The following is a 16,277-nucleotide window of genomic DNA, read 5'->3' as shown; positions in this document are numbered from 1 at the left end:
AAGCTGATGCCCAAATACAGAATGCCTGGGGCCCACCAACAAACTTGTGTTCATGCTTCCCTATGTAGTATGCACTCAAGGGCCAAGTCTTTCCAGTGTTATACCCAGCCACCTTGAGAGAGTGCCCTGCAGTAAATAATACTTAACTATGCCAGAATTTATCCAAATATACTTATATATATACTTATAATATACTTGATGCAGGCTGTAAAGTACATTCAATCTATTCAGTAACAACCTATTGATGTAGATCAAAACCAGCTCTGAAAGGTAACAAAATATACTGTAGAAAAATGTAGGTTTTGACCTCTGTCCCTGATTTGATGACCCTGCACCCTGACACTACCTCTAGAGGCTTTGTAGATCATGACCAGATTTGGGGCCACAACTTAAGCATGGAAAAAAATTGTGAATCGTATTAAGCTTTATATGGAAGATTCTCACTGCTGATATAAATTTAGGTCAACTATTATAGATTTGCAATGCCCTAAGAAGGAGTGTTGATTTGATCATTGCAGTGTGTGGTAGATAGTCTTCAATTGTGAACACATGAATTTATAGGAATAGAGCACTCAGGAAGTGGAGGTGATGGTTACACCCCAGAACTCCCAGTGTAGGGCCAGAGGTAAAGTAAATGTTGCCAGGAGAGGGCATATTGTTTCTCACATTACTCTCTGGAAGTTTCATTTTATATTCACCCTAATTCTTCACTGCACACACAGATAATTGAATTGTTAACTCAAGCTTTTTTTTCCCCTCCTTCTTTAAGGGTTTCATATCATAAATGAACAGCTGCTCATTGCAAAAATGTGGCTGTGTTAATGCTTTACTATGATACAGTTGGACTGTAAAAGCTGTTTGGTTAAAGTAGCTACTGGACCATTTCATTGTATCCTTAGGTACAAAATGAAACAGCTCCTTAACCATTCACAGTTCCTGGCCTCCAGGAATAAAACAAGAAATGCTCAAGAACTTTAAGGATGTCACAAGCAAATAAAATCCTTTGAATTCTGAGACTTCATAATGCAACTGGGACACAGCCATAGCACCCACCTATAGTGGGTGGCCTATGACATCTTTCTAGCCAATGCTTGAGGTAGACCACAGTCAGAAATATCTTCATTTATGCTAACACTAAATAACCAAAATTAGCATGGGACAATGTGGCACGAGTTCCTGAAACATAGCTTAGGACAGCTCTTACTCTCAAGAGCAAAAGATCATTCAAGCCTCTGTTTTAATACCCATGAATTCATCCATAAGACTCACATTTCAAGACACTGTCAGGAAGGATATGCAAGAAATTCTAAATTTCCTTCAAGTTAACCTAAGTCTCACTTAACCATGTCTTATCACATGATTCAACCCTAAGTTTTCATACATTGAAAGTTAGTTTACTTGTAGCTGGGTACGGTGATACATGCCTGTAATCCCAGCAGTTTGGGAGGGTGAGAGGCAGGAGGATCGAAAGTTCAAAGGCCAGCCAGAGCAAAATCGAGGCACTAAGCAACTCATTGAGACCCTGTCTCTAAATAAAATACAAAATAGGGCTAGGGAGGTGGCTCAGTGTTCAAGTGCCCCTGAATTCAACCCTCAGTACCCCCCCCCCTCAAAAAGAGAGTTACTTTACTTGTAAAGCTTGAAAATGCAAATTCCATAGCCCAAGCTCTTCTCTGTGACAGAGTAACTCTCTCCTCCCATAAACATCAGCCAGATGTTTATTCCACAGGTATTTAGCACATGCTTAACAAAATACTACGCCAGCACTGTGCCTGAAAGTCCTGTAGCCCCAGGTGGATGAATCACTCACAGTTTGAAAACACAAATCGATAGGCAGTATTCCCCTTTGCTGGCACTGACGACAACTGTGTTCGTATATTACAATGTAAAATCCTTTTAAGAAAATGCTACTTCCTAAAATCATTATTTTCTGAGACATAATGCTTTGATGGTGATGTTTTGAATTTCCTACCTTACATTTGAATATGTGTCTTATTATTTTGCTTTTTCCAAAGAAACCAATTATGACTCCTTGGCATTTATTGCAGATGAGCAAGAAAGTTCCGGAGCAATTATTTACACTGTGGAGCTGAAGCGCTACGGGGGGCCCCTTGGCATCACAATTTCAGGAACCGAAGAGCCATTTGATCCTATAATCATTTCAAGCCTCACTAAAGGGGGATTAGCTGAAAGGTAAAATTTGAAAGAACTGCTATAATTACCTGCATCTGAGAGGATCTTCCTTCCTCCCAGCCACACAAAAACATGCTCCCCTCTCCTGTTTATCTGTTGACTTTTAAATCTGCACAGAGGTTTGATTTCAGAGCTGGAGAACTCTCAGGCAGATATCTGACTTGACTTTGAGGGGCATTTTGCCGGCAGTAAATGATGTCATGGGCTTAGCATTGATATCAATCTACAGAAATGTATCAACTGACCACAGTAGATTTATGTTGTATCCATTTTGAAGAGACTCAAGTTCAGGGAGGTTAAAAGGCTTGTCCAATTCAATTCTGAAAGTATTTGCTGAGCCTCTGTTCCCTGACAGGTTCTATGCCTAGCTGCCATGTTTTCCAGAGAGAATGAAACAGGCTTCATCTTCTAAGATTATGGGATTCAAAGTGTAGTGACCCATCTGAACAGCATCCTATAGTGTGGAATGTCCACTTGTTCCTTTGCCAATGATGCACACACCCCACCTGCTCTCTGTCCTCTCCTGAACCACATTTCTTTCTGAGATGTGTTGTTGGGCATAGAACAAATCCTATAACTAGATCTGTTCTCCAGGGACCCAGCTCAAGAATGCACACAGTGTTCATGCTGACACTTGAAGACACTGGCTTGCAAAATCAAAACAGCATTATGTAATTTTGGAGCTTCAAATACCTTAGAGATCAGCTTGTCCAACATCTTCATCTGAAGGATGAGGATACTGACCCAGCTCATGAAGGGTTACTCTGATAGAATTTGATATTCTGATATTAATCAGATAAAACCCAGTATTGCCAGGTGGCCTCCTGTCCTTCAGAACTCTGTTAGGGAGCCAACAAAGAAAAGATTAATATTTATCTGATACAGTGAGAAGTTTATGGTTTATGACCTAGATATTTTATAAACTAAAACTCTTTACAAGAGAGCTTTTCTTCTGCCTCTTAAGGAAAAAAAGCCTTAAGAATAGATGCAATAGTAGACTTAAGTTCCCCCTCCTAGCCTGTATGCCCTATGTCATCTCTGTTGCCCCAGTTGCTGCTGCCCAGCACCTCTGCCACTGTCCTGGAAGCGAGCTATGTCTAGACACCAACCACCAGCAGCACTATGAATTGGGTAATTCCTTCACTCACTGTATTTAGAGTGAGCCAGTCCAACCAGAGGCTGGCGCATGGAATTCAGACTCTCCAACCTTCATCCCAGAGTAAAGAGCTGAGTTTTTATACCATCCCTGAACTTCTCTGCTGAGAGTTTATTCCTTCCCCACCCAGAGCTTCCCATGAAGACAGATGTGATGCACATCAGGATTGTAAATGCCAATTCACTAGTTCAGAATTGGATGTGGATGGGAAGAGAGAAGATCTAAGTTTACTAGTTTGTTGCCAATAATTTATTTTCTTAGTCTACATCTCAAGCAGTATACTCAAGCCTTGACATGTCTTCCTATTTAATCCTCAGGGTTTCCTTGTGAAATGATTGTCCCCATCATAGTGATGGAAAACCGGGGCCCAGAGAGGTTAACATAAAATACCATGTCACACTGGAGGTGCCCCTGCTGGCAGGTGGCAGAGACAGATTTAAACATAGCACTAATTGATCCTTGCATTTAGCCTTTTGCAACCTTTAGAATCATTGACAGGGGAAGCTCTGCTGCGCCAGGGTCTGGTGTATGACCCCATCTCCCTGAACATCACTTCTTATGAATTAATAAACACTTAAAATCTGTAGAAAAAAATGTTCCATGGAGCCGGGCATGGTGGCTCACACCTGTAATCCCAGCGGCTCAGGAGGCCAAGGCAGGAGGATTGCAAGTTCAAAGCCAGCCTCAGCAAAAGCAAGGTGCTAGACAACTCAGTGAGACTCTGTCTCTAAATAAAATACAAAATAGGGCTGGGGATGTGGCTCAGTGGTCAAGTGCCCCTGAGTTCAATCCCCAATACCAAAAAAAAAAAAAAAAAAAAAAAAAAAAAAAAAGAAGAATGTTCCATGTCACACATCACCACACTGATTGTCCAACATAAATCTTGCAGGGGTGGGGGCCTTCTAATGGTTTATTAAATGACCCAGCTTTCTTAGAGTTTAAAAATTATCCAAGTCCATTTTCAAAATAATTAAAATAATTTTACTGATTTTATTTGAAACTATAAAGTAGTTCACAGCAGATGTATCTTATAACATTACCCAGGAAAAAAGCAAGGAGTGACCTCTGGAGACCCTTGTCAAATCTTTATTGTTGCAAATAGATAAAGTATGCAGGGATTATTTCTACCTTCCCTGTTACTGTTTGATGTTTCAGAACTGGTGCAATCCACATAGGAGATAGGATCCTCGCCATCAACAGCAGCAGCTTGAAAGGGAAGCCTCTGAGTGAAGCCATCCATTTGCTACAGATGGCAGGAGAGACTGTCACCTTGAAAATTAAAAAACAAACAGATGGTGAGTGGGTCGAGAGCCTCAATTAAGGATCTCCAGTGTGTTTCCTTCTCTAAAAGAATGTGCCAATGTCTACATGTGTGTTTCTAAGGAAATGACTCTCCAGAGGCAGAGTATTTACGGATCTTTTTCATTTAAATTTGCTCTGACCCTTGACCTTCTTCTGTCTATAAAGCCCAGTCAGCATCCAGTCCCAAGAAGTTCACCATTCCCAGCCACTTGAGTGACCTGGGAGATGTGGAGGAGGACTCCTCTTCAATGCAAAAGCCCAGCAAACTCTCTGACATGTACACCGCCACGGTGCCCAGTGTGGACAGTGCCGTGGACTCGTGGGATGGGTCTGGAATAGAGGCCAGCTATGGGAATCAAGGTAGGCCCTGCATTGTGGAACACAGAGGATTTGTCACTGGGGAACCATATGTGTTTTCAAAGATCCACCCTCTGCTCCACAGCTTTGTTCAACCTGAGTCTGTCTCAGAGGCACCACATGAACACATTGAAAACCTCCACCGGTTTGGCTTTGCATTTCCTCCTCCTTGGTGCTGACAAGTTATGAACATTTATCAAACACTAACAGACTTCCATGAGATCTTCTCATGGCCAAATGTTCAATGCAGATCTTTTCCTGGTTGATGTGAGGCAAAACCATACAATGGAGTGGTTCCCTGAAGACAAGCCCCATTATCTCATTTTTTAGCAAGCTTTCCACAAAGATGGATTGGGGGGTTCTGACGCTATGCATAAAACATCAGCCAATGATTTGTGACACCATTTATTCTGACCTATTCTCAGCTTTAAATAGAAACTTGTAAAGTTTTCCCTGAGTACTCAACATTAGAGAGTTGTAATGACAGTACATGAAAGTATGTAGTAAATTTTTCTTCACAGATGTCATCCTAACTGTCAGTCAGATAATAAAATGCATCAACAAACAAACAGCTTGGAGAACACATGTTCAGGCATGTGGGTGGCTTTACAGCTTGGTTAGCTGTACTTTAAGCAAAGTCTGTGTCTGGTTTGCTCTTGTCCTGGTTTTCCCAGCTTTTTTCTCTCACCCTACCTTTGTTGTGTTGTTCTCTGTTAAGTTCTTTGATGGGTGAAAAAAAAAATGGAAAGGAAACAATACTTCAGAGTTGTCAAGTTGCTGCCTATTGGAGTGTGGGAGAGAAAATATATCGAACACCTAAAATAGAATTGAGGCTTTCATTTATTTGGCAATTAATTTTTTCCAAGTCATAATACCTTGTGACAAGTTAGTTATGTCACTCAATAACAGACATTCTCATTGCCTGAAAATTGATGGGCCACCAAAGAACACTAGATAAAAGACACAAGTCAACTTCTATTAGAATAGAGCCTGGGATTCATTGATGAATGTGTTTTGTTTTTGTTGATTTATTAATATGAAGACATTTTTGTAAGGAATCTGTTGACATTAGTAAGTTTCATCCCATCATGTGAGATGTAAGAACCAAGGTTATTCCAGTCCTTTCTCCTGGGAAGAGGACCGTGATCAGCATACTAAATATAGGGCCTGTCTCTTAATAGTGAAAGATGAAGAAACATTTATTATTTATGAATCATTTCAAAAATTTGAATAGTGGTTATAATAGTAGTAAATTTGGCATTGACAAATTAGAACTCTTTATGAGGTTGAAGGAGCTAAGGGATAAGTAGAGATAATAATGATCAGGGTGGAATTGAAGTCCTCCAAGATACTGAAAAAATTGTAGCTGCACCTTGTGTTTGTGGAACACTTGGAATCTACTGAGCACTCACAGATCACTACTAACCTCGGGTGATTCTCAGACAAAAGTTTTGAGGTTAAAGGCTGGCGTTGATATAGCAGGTTCAGTGTTAAGAGGATTTAGAGTCAACTAGGCTGATGTCCAGTGGAGCTTCTAGTGTTGTGTACAGCCTTGCTGTAGGCCAGCAGGTGGCATGACCTCGAGTACCAGGTGACAGGTTCCTGCCACAGCCTTCCCATCCCCACACAGTTCTGACAGCTCAAAAGTCCTTGCTTGTATTGAGCTGCAATCCATCTGCCCCTAGCTTCTGCCTATTAGTCTGGGTTCTGCCTTCAAGATGATTCAGAAGGAGACTAAAGCCTCTTCCACTTGACAGCCCTTTGGGTACTTGAAGATTGCTATCACTTCTCTTTTGAGTCTTTCCATCACCAAGTAAAATAGCCTCCAGTCCTTTAACTATTCCGTGCCTAACCTACTTTTCAGTATCTTTATCACCCTGCGGTATATTCTTCTGATTATGTTCAAGTCTCTATACTTGCTAAAGTGTAGCACTCAGAAAGCAGAGTGGTACAAGTCTGAGAGCTCAGGGCCAGGCAAACCTTCTTCAGTGATGCTAGTAGAGCCTGTCCAGGTGGCCTACCTCCACATAAGGGCTTTGGGGGGTCAGTATCACATCTGTCATTCACTTTTAGCTGACTGCTTACCAAGTTCTCAGAATCTGGATTTCATTTTCTTTCTTGTGATGAAAGTAAAATGAAGGGTTAAATGAGATCTCTCTAGATTGTAGTGGTTGACTTTTTGCAAGCAAGGCATGAAAGTGTGCTTTTTTTTCCCTCCTATTGAATGGAGAGGGCCCCTGACCTCTCAGCAGGCTCTCTGTTCTTCCCAGGAAGACCTTTTACATCCTCACTGCTCCCTGTAAGATTACTATCACTGTCTTATTGCACCTTCCTGAGGCACATCTTCCTCCTTGGGCCCAAAATCTATGTCTTGGCAGCCATGTTCCTTATTGTTCTCCACTGCTTCTCCAGCATGTCACACTTCATTCATTCAATGAGTATGTAATGAGTGGCACAATATAAGGTCAATGTATAATGTGTACACATATAATGTCCCACCATGGATGACCCTCAATGATATATTGTGTAGCTCTAGGATGCAGACTTTCCCCAGTCTGCCTCTGGAGAGCTTTCATTCCCCATTCTCTAGCTCCCTTCTACGTCTCCTGCTCTGCCGCCCTATCCAAACCTTGGGTTTGGGGCCCTTTATGTGTTAAGTATTCCTTCTTTGAGAAATCCACGATGGCTGTACCTGGATATAGCAAAGGTCAGCAGCAGGAGACTGAGAAACCTTGACTGTGCTGTTCTCATAGACAGTGTAGCTCTAATCCTTGATGCAACTCAAGTGTCATGGTACTGTCTGATTTTTCTCTCTTTTGAGGTCATTTTGATCATTTGTATTTTCTCAGGGGGAAAAACTGTTTTATTTTTTTTTATTTTTTTTCTCTCTTTTTTTATTGGTTGTTCAAAACATTACATAGTTCTTGATATATCATATTTCACACTTTGATTCAAGTGGGTTATGAACTCCCATTTTTACCCCGTATACAGATTGCAGAGTCACATCAGTTACACTTCCATTGATTTACATATTGACATACTCATGTCTGTTGTATTCAGCTGCCTTTCCTATCCTCTACTATCCCCCCTCCCCTCCCCTCCCCTCCACTCTTCTCTCTCTACCCCCTCTACTGTAATGCATTTCTCCCCCTTGTATTATTTTTCCCTTTCCCCTCACTTCCTCTTGTATATAATTTTGTATAACCCTGAGGGTCTCCTTCCATTTCCAAGCAATTTCCCTTCTCTCTCCCTGTCTCTCCCACCTCTCATCCCTGTTTAATATTAGTCATTTTCTCATGCTCTTCTTCCCTACTCTGTTCTTAGTTACTCTCCTTATATCAAAGAGGACATTTGGCATTTGTTTTTTAGGGATTGGCTAGCTTCACTTAGCATAATCTGCTCTAATGCCGTCCATTTCCCTCCAAATTCTATAATTTTGTCATTTTTTAATGCAGAGTAATACTCCATTGTGTATAAATGCCACATTTTTTTATCCATTCGTCTATTGAAGGGCATCTAGGTTGCTTCCACAGTATGTTTTACCCAGATTTTCAGATGTAGTTACAAATAAGTAATATATTAATTCCTTTTATTTTCTCAGTTTCTAAATTTATATCCCCCGTATTGTTCTTAATTGGTGTATTTGTGTTTTTATGGTTTCCATGATTATATTAGGAATCATTTGTCTTATTTGGCATTTTTTCTAGAATATTGACAGTTGCATTTATTTATTAGTTCCTTTCTGGGTCTTTTTTACATAAAAGTTTGCTTTTAATTTAAATTTCATTCCGCTTCTCTTCAACTTTGTTCCTTTTCTGACTTGAATTGGGTGCATAATTAATTTTTTTCCATGCCTCCTTGTTGTAGTTTCCATACAGTTGATAAAAGAAGATAAAAGATGCCAAATTGTACAGCTGGAGCCCAACTTTCTCTAAACATAGTTAAGGATAAGCCTGCTGCACACAGAGAACAGCCCAGATGATGGGATTTATTTTTCCTTCCACTTACTCTCTGATCTCTACATGCTCATGTTTTATCTCTTTTTATCATTTTCTCTTGCACAATTTCCCCTGAGCTCTTATATTTCTGCTTTGATCCATTGTTCTGTAGAATGATGGCCTTGCTCTGTATTTTGTTTTAATTTGGTGGTGATCTATTTGGTCATATTTATCATTTGCTCCATGCCAGGCTTTTTCTCTTGAGCATTCTTCATCTGTGACAGCTTTGTTTTGCTATTATTTTACTCCAATTGTTTGATGTTAACTTGGCATACCTCATATGACAGCGCTTTTTCATTTCTGCCCATCATTTTATCCAGTGAGTTCCTCCTCAGCTGAAGCTTGGTGGAGGTTCTGAGGAAGAGGAGGCCAGGTTGTGCTCCAGGCTAGCAAAGTTTGGCATTTCACAGTGTGGCACGTGTGAGTGAGCCCCTCTACAGCTGGCAGCAAGCAGTGCTGATATGGCTCACAGGGCAGGACTCCTAACTGCCGCCTGGCAGATCATTTCCTGAAGGTTGCAGCTTGTGTGAAGGTGCTGCCTCTCAGCCCACCTCCCTGACTTTAGCCTGGTGCCAAATGGGGTCGAGGGCACTTCCTGCCACCAGTCCATGTGATACACTCTAGTGTCCCAATCCACAGGTTGCTGTTGGCCTGGTGTTATGGCCTCTGCCTTGGCTGGCTGGGCCCCCTCTGCAGTCTCTGACCACCCGTGTCATCTCTCAGCTTCCTGCCACCACCGCCCCAGCACTTCTCCCTAGTGACTCACTACATTTGGCCACTTTTCTTATGTATTATGGTTTGTTATGTATTATGAGAAATGCTCTTATTGTGTTGAACATAGAATATGGATTCAATTATTTGTCAGCTCTATTTATTTTGAGGTGATTTCCAAAAGGAGGTAGAATGATCTTTGCTCTGCCATTTGAATAGCAGAGCTCATCTAAATGCTGAATATTTATTTCTTGGCAAGGACAATTACAAATAGTTACACAAATGTAAGATCTGATTTTCTCGTTCTTAATAAAAATGCATCTTTGGGAAAACAATTTGCCCAAGAATTATCAGGCTGTCTTTCCTATACTAAAATTAGTTTCCAAAAATGCAAGTAACCATAAGAGCTAGAGGCCAAAATCATGAAGAGTATATTCCAAAACCATCCTCTGATTTCACACTTTATGACTATAAGCCAACATTGTTTAGCTTGCTTTTCTACATTAACACTGAATGTGAACTAAGAGCTATAGATAAACGATTTCATCTGCATTAGTACAGAAAACCAAGCCACCACTATTGGAGTATCAGGACTTTACAAATTTGTATTTACACTAAAAATAAAAACATCATACCAAGATTCCATCCCCTTTTAGAAGTACCTACATTTTTCATTATGCAAATAACTAAAACTCAACATTATTCACTGTGAAAGGAATCTAGACTGAATTTTATACCTTACATTATGACACACAGTATAAAACTAGATAGTGACACACCTAGTTGCAGAAGAAATAAAGAAGAAAAGGAGAAGGAGGAGGAGGAGGAAAGAAGAAAGTTTTCCAATTCTAAATCAAAACAATATTGACTTAGAACATATTTTTTTTAATGGTATCTTTTTTCAATGTGTTTCCTTTACCAAGTTTTAATCTAAGATGTAGTTTCTGTTGTCATACATGTGTTTTAGCTTCATGTGCTGATGCTGCCATTCAATAAGAACAGTTTAACTCTATCTCTGGTGGTTAATTTTTCTTACACTTGGGCTTCCCTGGCTTAGAAATTTGACTCCTGAGATTAGAGTCTTCTGAGCCTGTTCACTTCTTCCTGACTCTGGCAACCATCTTGCCTTTGTCCAAACCTAACTTTCCTCAGATATTCCTTATTTGAAATCATAGTGTCACCATTCACCTGCATCAGGTAGGGATTGAGTACAGCTGCTTATAAAAGAAAATCCAAGTAATGGCACTATAAGGAGCCAGGGATTTATTTATTTATTTTTTTTTTTTTGCACTGTGACCTGGAGTCTGGAGCAGACAGATCAGCCCATAGTGTCATTGGGGCCAGGCATGCTCTTGGATCAACCAGCTCATCACCTCTGCCTGTCACACAACCTCACCCAGGCCTGAGTGAATAAGTACTTCCCCACTTTGCTTCTTACTTTCAGCATCTTATCAGCTCATATTTCTATCAGGGGTTTTTAGAAAAGCCAAATAACACTCCTTAAAACAAACCAGAAACCTCCCTTGCTGGTTCTCTATTGTTACAGGCTGAAGTCAAAAGTTAGCAGTTTAACACAGAGTTCTTTGTAAGCTAGTCTTCCTCACATCGCCCTTGACTCCACATAACACCCAACTCCTTACTATTCTCTTAATCTCTAAGCAAGCTTTGGTCCTTGGTTCTTTTTGTTTATTTGTTTTCCTAGAAAAGCTAGATATAGAAACAGGAATGTCAGGATTATGATCTTATAAAACAAATTGTTACCCAACTGATTACCAATCCATTGGATTTGGTGCAGCTGAACTGAAAATTCTAAAATACAGTGATTTAAATTATAAAAATATAGGCATTTCAGAGTTGAAACATAACTCTACAATGTTATCAAGGACCTATGCAGTGAAATATTTCTGCCTTTTTATACTTAGCACTTGGATTCCATCCTTGAAAAAAGAGATCTGAATCCCATTCTCTTCTTCTCTGATTTCTACTAATGCATCATTTTATAGCACTCATTAAAACAAGGCCGGGGCTGGGGATGTGGCTCAAGCGGTAGCGCGCTCGCCTGGCATGCGTGCGGCCCGGGTTCGATCCTCAGCACCACATACCAACAAAGATGTTGTGTCCGCCGAGAACTAAAAAATAAATATTAAAAATTCTCTCTCTCTCTCTCTCTCTCTCTCTCTCTCTCTCTCTCTCTCTCTCTCTCTCTCTCTCTCTTTAAAAAAAAAATAAAAAAAAATAAAACAAGGCCTCCTAGTTGGGCGCGGTGGCACACACCTATGATCCCAGCAGCTCTGGAGGCTAAGGCAGGGGGATCCCAAGTTCAAAGTCAGCCTCGGAAACTTGGCAAGGCCCTAAGCAACTCAGCAAAACCCTGTCTCAATTTAAAAAGGCTGGGATGTGGCTCAGTGGTAAAGCACCCCTGGGTTCAATCCCCAGTACCAAAAAAAAAAAAAAAAAAAAAAACCAACCCAAAATGTAAACATGGCTGCTAGGGATGCATGTGCCTTTCCTGGTCTGCATCCTGCAGATGGGGCTGCACATCTGCTCAAGCCCTTCCTCTTACTCCCACCCAAGTCACCAAGAACTACTTAGAAATAATGGGAAGAACATCAGAATATTATTCTGCCCAGTCTAAAACATGGAATTTCCTAAGAGAACCTAACAGTCTTACAGGTTAATGCTTATCTGAAAAGAAGACCCCAAGACTTGGACACCACCAATGAGTTTAGTTCTTAATGAGTTTAAAGCCAGTTAAAGAAAATGGGGTACTAGTCTCTGCTTTTTGTATAAGAAGAAAGGAGACTTTGCATACGAGGGGCTGGTTGGTTTGGTTTGGAATGAGAAAATGAATAGCCCGTCTCAGGAGGTTATAAAAATGACTAGCCACACTTCTGCAGTTATCCAAGAGACTGAGATAGTGAACTGTTAATAGTGTTGCTGAAAGCTCAGTCCTTGTCCTCAATGCCAATCCAATAATGCAGACATGGGTTTGAGAAAAAAGAAAAGGAAGGTTCATTGCTTTGCTAGCAAAGGAGAAATACAGGGAACTCCTGTCCCAAAGGCTGTGATTCTGCCCATCAGCAGGCTATTAAAGACGTGATTCAAAGGTTACCTTCCACATGTTCTCTGTTGGAGTTGTAATTAACTTATTAATTTGGGAGACAGTTACTTCTGAGATGTTCCACTACCATCCCAAAGTCTGGATTACTTCCTTCCTGTGGTGGGTTAAATCTGCCTAAAATGAGGAAGAAAGGTAATCCTGTTTCCTCAGAGATTAGGGCAGGGGAGATTAGGGAGGAGAAGGGAGAGAGGAAGAGAAAGAAACATCCATTTTAAAAATAAATTGCAATGGGAGAGCAGCAAGGGCTATATTCAAAGCATAACATGGACCTCTGTTACTATATTTCCCTTGCTCTAAGGATTGGAAGCAGAAGGTTCATAGAGGATTTCCATCAGTGGGCATTGGGACTTGCCCTAATTTCTTGAGATCCAGTGTTTTGATCAGGGAGCACTATGCCTAGACATCCTTCTTTCCCTGGTCTCTACTTAGCAGCCAGAGGAGCATCATAGGTTGTGACCTCAGTGGAGGGAAAGTGAATGGGAAGATGCAGCAGAGATGTCAATGGAGACAGTCCTCTTACATGAACAGGCCATTTAACTGTATGTGAAAACAGGGGCCCAGGCCTGTTGGCTATTTAAATGCTTGAAGCATTTCAATGTATATGCCTTGTATTGCACACATGTAAACACATACACAACACACACACATACATCACAACCCAAAGTGGTGGGCAAAGCAATTGTGATGACTGTGGAGTCAGACTTAGAGTCAAGTTTCTATTGTCACACTTGAACCCACAGAAGAATTTTGGAAAAACTTCATACCCTGTCACATAAAGTTATCATCAACATTTTTTTCTCCTCCAATTTAAATGTAATTTCTAGTTTGTTGTAAATATTCTTTAAATATATTTCTGTCAAAATCTTGAAGCCACTGCCTTAACTCAAACCCATGGGAAATGTCCATTATGTAATCCAATTGCCAGAACCATCCCTCACTCCCTTACCTGTCAAGCTAATCAGACTTAACTCCCTGTCACAAAGAAGTCAGTCTTCATTTTGCAATTCAAATAAACACTGATGCACCAATCTCCTCAGGCTGGCATCTTACTTCTGAACTACAGTCCTGAGAGACAGAGAGATGGCTGAGAAAGGAGTAAAAACCTTTGCCATGCGTTTGCCTGGTTAAAATAAGACCTAGGTTCTAAAAGACCTGCTCATAGGAATGAGTGTTTTTCTAGATTATTCCTTGATTTAGCAGCTGGAGGGTTTTTTTATCCCCCAAGCCAAGCACCTTCAAAGGTTTGAAATGGATGATAAATGTGTTTTTCATTTGACAAAGAGCAATTAAGAGAGGGGAAGTGAGATGGAGGAACTGGCATGGTATCAGCTATGTCAGATGGGGAAGAAGTGCTTATGGAACTTGGGGATCTGAAGATTGATTCTCCTCAAGTTATGGCTTGAACCCCCAGGAAAGTCGGCAAGTCACCTTGGGTACCTGATGTGGCTGTTCTAACCCTTTGGTATCAGCTATAAAACACAATAACAATAGTACCTATCTTCAAAGTTGGCTCTGAAGATTAAAGAAGGTGCACAGAGCACTTTGTACATGATAAGCACCACTGTATGCTCAAGGTTGTTGCTGCTGTTGCTATTGCCTTGTGCCACCTCTCTGCTCACGGATGAGGTCTTTTCTTGATGGGGTAAATAATCTCCAGGCCCCGTCTTAACACTTTGTTTATATTTTAGGCACCAGTTTTCAGGCCTCAGGATACAATTTCAACACCTATGACTGGAGGAGTCCAAAACAGAGAGGAAGCTTGTCCCCAGTCCCCAAACCTCGAAGCCAGACTTACCCAGATGTGGGCCTGAATAATGAAGAGTGGGACCGTTCCACAACCAGTGGGTAAGGTTTCCATCCACTGCTGCCCCATCTAAGATCACTTTGTGGTCAGTTATTTGGGTAAGATTTGAAGTTCTCAATTTGCAGTGGCACATATTGTTACCATTGACTTCCTGAAGCTACCATAATCATCCATGGTGGCCATAAGGCAGGTTCTAAAACTTGTGCCTGACTAGTGACAGCCTGGCACCACCATGCAACACAACAGCTAGGTTTCCTCCAATGAAAACAGTGGTAGCACTGGGGTAAGTCACCAGTTTTTGTGTGTGTGTGTGTGTGTGTGTGTGTTTTCCTTTTTTGAGACAGGGTCTCACTAAGTTGATGAGGCTGGCCTCAAATTTACTATCTTCCTGCCTTAGCCTCCCGAGTAGCTGGGATTACCGGTGTGCACCACTGTCTCTGGCTCTGGAAGTCAACTTTTATAAACTATGTCCTCAGTTTGTGCGTTACTCCTTCTCATTTCTTATTGATTTTTATGTTTTTCCGTACTGGGGATTGAATCAGCTAAAATATGCACCCATGTTGAGCTCCATTCCAACAGGGCTATGTCAATAATGCAGCTCATTTAGCAGTAGCTACGAATAATCTGCAAGTCAGCAGTAAAACATGGACCAATCTTTTATTCTTTGTGACACTTTGCATTTCCTAAATATCCTTACACCCAAGCTGGCTTTACTCAGAGGCCACAGTTAAAAGAAAGCCATATGCAAATGAAAGTCTCTCTCTCTCTCTCTCTCTCTCTCTCTCTCTCTGTGTGTGTGTGTGTGTGTGTGTGTGTGTGTCTCTCTCTCTCTCTCTCTCTCTCTATTATTTTTATTTTTGTTTTTTGTGCATTTGAGGTAAAAGAGAAATGTTCTGTATATGGAGAAAAAATTATGTTTGGTAAATTCGTAACCCTGACTGTGTTTCATGGTGACAGTTTTGCAGGGACTTCTGACTGTGCAGAGGCTGAGCAAGAGGAGAACTTCTGGTCTCAAGCACTGGAGGATTTAGAAACCTGTGGGCAATCGGGAATTCTGCGAGAACTCGAGGTAGCCTCGGTCCTGCTATTTGCTTTTATTGTTTCTACATTCATTTTTTGGTCCTTTTAAGTTTGCACTGATCACACCAGTTCATTTAAAAGCTTTAACCCCTTTCCACAGGAGAAAGCTGACAGGCGTGTGTCTTTGAGAAACATGACTCTCTTGGTAGCTACCCTTTATGTTTATATTTTTGCTTGTGAAGCTGCCTCCCCTGCCTCCTTGCCTCTGGACAGCAATTTGATTTTATATGATGCAGTTGAAAGTATTATTTCTTGTTCCCACCCCAAGCTTACTGACTTGTGGCTTCTGCCATTGCTCCCTGCTAACCCTGACTGTTCCCTACCAAATGGCTAAGGAGCGAGCTAAGTCTCCGGGCAGTGGCGCATCTCATTCTCTTAGTTGCTTTAGAAAGGTTTCTTTGGCATGTTTTCATTTGTACCTGGTATAGAAGTTAATTTGATCGTCAAGAGGAACATAAGAGGAAATTTTATTCCATCTTGTTTTGCCTTTAAAGGAGATAATAATGCAGCTGGCGAAAAAAGGCCAGTCTATTTGATAAGCAGGCAAAATATTAC

At 41.0% G+C, this 16,277-nt stretch overlaps 1 protein-coding gene across 1 annotated transcript in view; it reads left to right on the top strand.

The window, feature by feature from the left end:
• Window positions 1-16,277, top strand: part of GRIP1 (glutamate receptor interacting protein 1) — a gene marked incomplete at its 5' end in the record, with an annotated part of 251,102 nt that overhangs the window by 207,510 nt on the left and 27,315 nt on the right. Inside the window, 6 exons of the mRNA XM_081310350.1 lie at window positions 2,049-2,193; window positions 4,505-4,644; window positions 4,817-5,011; window positions 14,527-14,683; window positions 15,600-15,711; window positions 15,823-15,867. Coding sequence (XP_081166476.1) covers window positions 2,049-2,193; window positions 4,505-4,644; window positions 4,817-5,011; window positions 14,527-14,683; window positions 15,600-15,711; window positions 15,823-15,867 — 794 coding nt within the window. The remainder of the gene's footprint in view (window positions 1-2,048; window positions 2,194-4,504; window positions 4,645-4,816; window positions 5,012-14,526; window positions 14,684-15,599; window positions 15,712-15,822; window positions 15,868-16,277) is intronic.

This window comes from Spermophilus citellus (genome assembly GCF_964194105.1).
Source record: "Spermophilus citellus genome assembly, chromosome: 10".
Taxonomy (NCBI): domain Eukaryota; kingdom Metazoa; phylum Chordata; class Mammalia; order Rodentia; family Sciuridae; genus Spermophilus; species Spermophilus citellus.
Note: the sequence above shows the minus strand (reverse complement) of the source record. Positions and strands in the feature narration are given on the sequence as shown.